The sequence below is a fragment of the Octopus bimaculoides genome, chromosome 6 (genome assembly GCF_046866305.1).
Source record: "Octopus bimaculoides isolate indiv1 chromosome 6, ASM4686630v1, whole genome shotgun sequence".
Classification (NCBI taxonomy): Eukaryota; Metazoa; Mollusca; class Cephalopoda; order Octopoda; family Octopodidae; genus Octopus; species Octopus bimaculoides.
This window is the reverse complement of record NC_142933.1, coordinates 35,001-40,000: the sequence shown is the minus strand read 5'-3', so window position 1 is coordinate 40,000 and position 5,000 is coordinate 35,001. Positions and strand designations below refer to the sequence as shown.

General features: G+C 36.5%; 1 protein-coding gene across 5 annotated transcripts in view; it reads left to right on the top strand.

Moving 5' to 3' along the window:
* LOC149134901 (germinal-center associated nuclear protein-like) overlaps positions 1 to 5,000 on the top strand; it is a 26,728-nt gene that overhangs the window by 14,845 nt on the left and 6,883 nt on the right. For 3 of the 5 annotated variants that reach the window (XM_089353308.1, XM_089353306.1, XM_089353307.1), the window contains 3 exons: positions 56 to 217; positions 3,506 to 3,769; positions 4,640 to 4,801. In XM_089353308.1, coding sequence (XP_089209434.1) covers positions 3,758 to 3,769; positions 4,640 to 4,801 — 174 coding nt within the window. In that variant the 5' untranslated portion in view covers positions 56 to 217; positions 3,506 to 3,757. Of the gene's footprint in view, positions 1 to 55; positions 218 to 766; positions 884 to 1,341; positions 1,954 to 3,505; positions 3,770 to 4,639; positions 4,802 to 5,000 lie in introns of those variants that run through there. The other 2 variants (XM_089353309.1, XM_089353305.1) reach the window with 2 other exon arrangements.

Genomic DNA, 5,000 nt, shown 5'->3' with positions numbered 1-5,000 from the left:
ATACATTAGATATTGTAGTCCTAGCTACACCATGCCCTCCTCTGTTCCTTTGCAGCTCTCCAACTGTCTCAGGTGGTTGGCCACCCACCGCCCCTGTCAACCAAATCTGGAGAAGAAATACCTGAAGGATTTCATTGAGGACTTCCTAGCTTCTCAGTTTTATGGTCCCCTACTGTATAACAGGGGACTGCGCTCTGCCGAGGGTTACCTGCAGCAGGTAAGGACTCTTTAATTAGGGCAGTGTGTGGGGGGGGGATGACTGGGTATGTTTAGGGCTGTGTATGTGGATGATAGTATGTGTGTGTGTTCGTGGGAGTGATTGTGTGGGTGAATGTATAAGCAAATGTGTGTGACTGTATGATTGTATGTGTCTGTATGTATTTGTGTGTGTGTGTGTGTGTGTGAAACTCTCAGTGTGTATATATGCATCTATGTTTGTGAAAGTATGTGTGACTTTAGGTGTTATTCTGTGTGTGTGTGTGTGTGTGTTTGCCTATATCTATGTATGTGGCCTTTCGATTGTGTGTGTATGTGTGTGTTGGTAACCTGTGTAGTTGCTTGTGTGTGTATGTGTGTGTTGGTAACCTGTGTAGTTGCTTGTGTGTGTCTATATGTTAATGTGTGCACCTCTAAATCCATCTTTCTATTTTTCTCTGAACATTTGTGTGTCCTGAATGTTTCATCGAAAGTTTCTCTCTATATCTCTCTCTCTCTATCTCTCTCTCTCTCTCTCTCTCTCTCTCTCTCTCTCTCTCTCCCCTCTCAGCCCCCAGATGTCATCATTGACTTCTACAACTCCATCCATCGACACTTGATTGACTGCGTTACCGACTCCGTATTGACCAGCTACTCTTGGCCCGTTACGGAGTTTGTAGATGCCACAGCACAAGGGGCACACTACAACGCTGAGTTTTGATGGCACACAACCTGTGTCTTTTATATATGTGTGTATGTGTATGTATACATATATATATACATATATATATAATATTAGGGACAAAATCCAAAATTACAGGTAAAAACTCAATTAAAATCAATTTATAAAAAATCAAAATTAAATTGAGCTTTATAGATTAAAATATATATAAAATATATAGTTTTAGGGAAAATAACCAAGTTTCAAGAACTCATCGATGAAAATCCACCATCACATATAGAAAAATTAACAATTAAAAGCACAATGAATGAGTATAATATAAAACAGTAAATATCATAAGATAAAGATAATTATTATATTATCTTTATCTTATTATCTTTATTATCTTTATCTTTGTTTTATATTCTACTCATTTATTGTGCTTTTGATTGTTAATTTTTCTATATGTGATGGTGGATTTTCATCGATGAGTTCTTGAAACTTGGTTATTTTCCCTAAAACTATACATTTTATATATATATATAGATATATACTTCTGCCTCATTCACTACTAGTGCTTTATTTTCCCCTTCTGCAGTTAGCTAAGTTATTTCTTCTTAGTAATGCCACACAGGCTGTTGATCGTACCTCCGGTGACTTCAAATAAGTATTTCTATTCTTCTTGTAAACGTGAATATTATTATCATGATTACTTCTCCAATAAATATCCTGAACCCTGTATTACCATTAACTAACATTAATATCCATATAATAGGCTATGATGTTTTATTTTTATTCACTTTCTTCACTTCATATAAATATGTAATTCGTTTTCCTTATATAGTATATGTTTAATTTGAGGTTTCCCTTAGTTATCTCCCTTCCTCCATCTTTTTCACTCAGCAACTTTCCTCCCCACATTTCAATCATTCATTCAATTTAAACCTTTAGCATCACGTTTACAACCTCCTCCCTTTTTATCTCTATGTAAACAATGGTTCTTATTCCTAAATCCCAAGGAATAATATCATTTATCCCTTTATATCTCTATGTAAACAAACGTTCTAACGGTCACTGACCATGTAGCATCTTAGCTCGTAAGTTACCTCATCATTTCGTATTTGTCTTGCTTTCATATGTTTATTTGTGGATTCCCTTGAAGAGGAATATATGAGGAATTCCAGCAGCTCTTACTTCTTTGTAGAAGAGCTCTCTCATATATTTTAAAACATGTGTAGGAATTAAAGGAACTTTTGTTTCTATGCGTTTTGCTCCATTTATTATTATTATTCATATCTTCTCAAAATGTATCACTTTAACTTGGTATCTCTACCTGTAAAACGGCTGTGATATCTTGGTTTCTAGTGCAATTTTGCTACCTCTGGTAACTATTGACATATTTACATTATCAAAGGTTTTTTTTAAAACTGAGATAATATTAATATATACATAAACTAATATATATATATGATATGTATGTGTGTGTGTGTATATATATATATATATATATATATATATATATATATATATATATATATATATATATATATATATATTATATATATATATATATATATATATATATATATATATATATATATATTTGTTTTGCAAGATTTTTGATGTGAAATCGTGTGTTGAAACAGATGTTGTTGTACTTGGGGATGGTCATATTGCCAGTTTAGCCAATAAAAACTCACGCACTGTATATTTGGTGTTAATTTGCTTCAGCTTTATATTACATTAATCTTATTTCGGCCAGAGTTCTTTCATCACACTTCTGTGACCTCATCAGTGGTCCTTTGTTTTCTTCTTTCTTATGTATGTCTCATAAGATTAATGTAATATAAAGCTGAAGCAAATTAACACCAAATATACAGTGCGTGTGTTTTTATTGGCTAAACTGGCAATATGACCAACCCCAAGTACAACAACATATATATATATATATATATACAAACACACACACATATATATATATATATATTATATATATATATATATATATATCATCGTAAATATACAGGGATTAGCATTGAGTTGCTTCTCCAACATACTGAAAATTTAGAAATAGCAGTCAAAAAACTACTGATTCTAAACTACAAATTTTTCTCTAAATGGATGGCCATCCATTTAGAGAAAAATTTGTAGTTTAGAATCAGTAGTTTTTTGACTGCTATTTCTAAATTTTTAGTATGTTGGAGAAGCAACTCAATGCTAATCCGTGTATATTTACGATGATAAATGATTTTACCGATAAAGGTTTTTTTCATACTGAACTACTTGGCAAAATTGTTAATTATTAATTCTATTACTAATTGACGATTCCCTGCCCTTATTCTTGTATAATTTATATATATATATATGTGTGTGTGTGTGTGTGTGTGTGTGTGTGTGTGTGTATATATATAAAATCTCTCCACATTTATTTATTTTCTCTCTCCTTTTTTTTACCTCTTAATCCTTTCTGTCAAAGTGCATATATTCAAAATGTAAAAGGCTTTTCCATTCTTCCCAAATGTTAAACTAATACACTCGCTTGTTGTTCCTACACCTGTCTTTGTCTATTTGTTTTCTGTAAAGTTGAACCACACACACACACACACACACACTCCTGTCTACTTTTGTCTCTCTTTCTCTCATTCACAGAGGTACTGGCTCGATGCTCAAATCCGACTATCGACCCTCCTCCAGGCCAAGCCACAGCAACCCAACCTCCCTGTTGCAGTTCTTGTGCCCCATGATGAAACAGAACCAGGCTCCCCTCCCAGTCTGGAGCAGCTACAGCTGAAGTTGGACCTGTCATGCTTGATTAATCAGGAGTTCGTTTCCACTGTCAAGGTCTTCACTTTACCATTCCGGTGTCAGGAAGAGTCAGGCTTCGATGTGGAACATGTTGCCATGGAAACTGTGGTAAGTATGTTCTTGAAGTCTCATCTTTTACTTAGTTTCAGTCATTAGACTGCGGCCATACTGGAGCACCTCCTTTAGTTGAACAAATCAACCCCCAGGACTTATTCTATTGACCACTTTTGTCGAAATGCTAAGTCACTGGGATGTAAACACACCAACATTGGCTGTCAAGTGATAGTAGGTGGACAAACACACACATAATGGGCTTCTTTTAGTTTCTACCTACCAGATCCCCACATAAGGCTTTAGTCAGCCTGAAGCTATAGTAGAAAGCACTTACCCAAGTTGCCACGCAGTGGGACCGAACCTGGAACCATGTGGTTGGGAAGCAAGCTTCTTACCACACAGCCACGCCTTCGCCTGTATATATATATATGTCTAGTATCTGTTTATATATCAAACTGTTTACTAATTAACAAATGACTGAGAAGGTTAATCATCATTATTGGCCCCACCACACCCCTCCACCATTACCATTGCCCCCCCATATATGACCACCACCACTGTACTGCTCTCCTTCTCCCACGAGATAATAAACCCCCCACCTTTTTAGGGTTAATGAATATCTTTTCCCCTTAAAAAAAAACAAAGTGAATGCAAAGAAACATGGCAACAGCAGGTAAATTGTTATGGTAACGCTGTGTGGGGGGGACAGCGTTGGTGATCAAGTGTGCCTCTACATGGTTGGTAGCTGGCATAGCAGTGTCCTTCTACCTGGTGCTGGAAAGAGCAGCTAAGTCTCCCTCTTGAAGGCTGGAAACATACATGACTGAGTTGAGGCCAAATAACAATTATAGCCACTAATACTAACTACTATACATTAGATAATGTAGTCCTAGCTACACCATGCCCTCCTCTGTTCCTTTGCAGCTCTCCAACTGTCTCAGGTGGTTGGCCACCCACCGCCCCTGTCAACCAAATCTGGAGAAGAAATACCTGAAGGATTTCATTGAGGACTTCCTAGCTTCTCAGTTTTATGGTCCCCTGCTGTATAACAGGGGACTGCGCTCTGCCGAGGGTTACCTGCAGCAGGTAAGGACTCTTTAATTAGGGCAGCGTGTGTGGGGGGCATGACTGGGTATGTTTAGGGCTGTGTATGTGGGTGATAGTATGTGTGTGTGTTCGTGGGAGTGATTGTGTGAGTGAATGTATAAGCAAATGTATGTGACTGTATGATTGTATGTGTCTGTATGTATTTATGTGTGTGTGTGTGTGTGTGAAACTCTCAGTG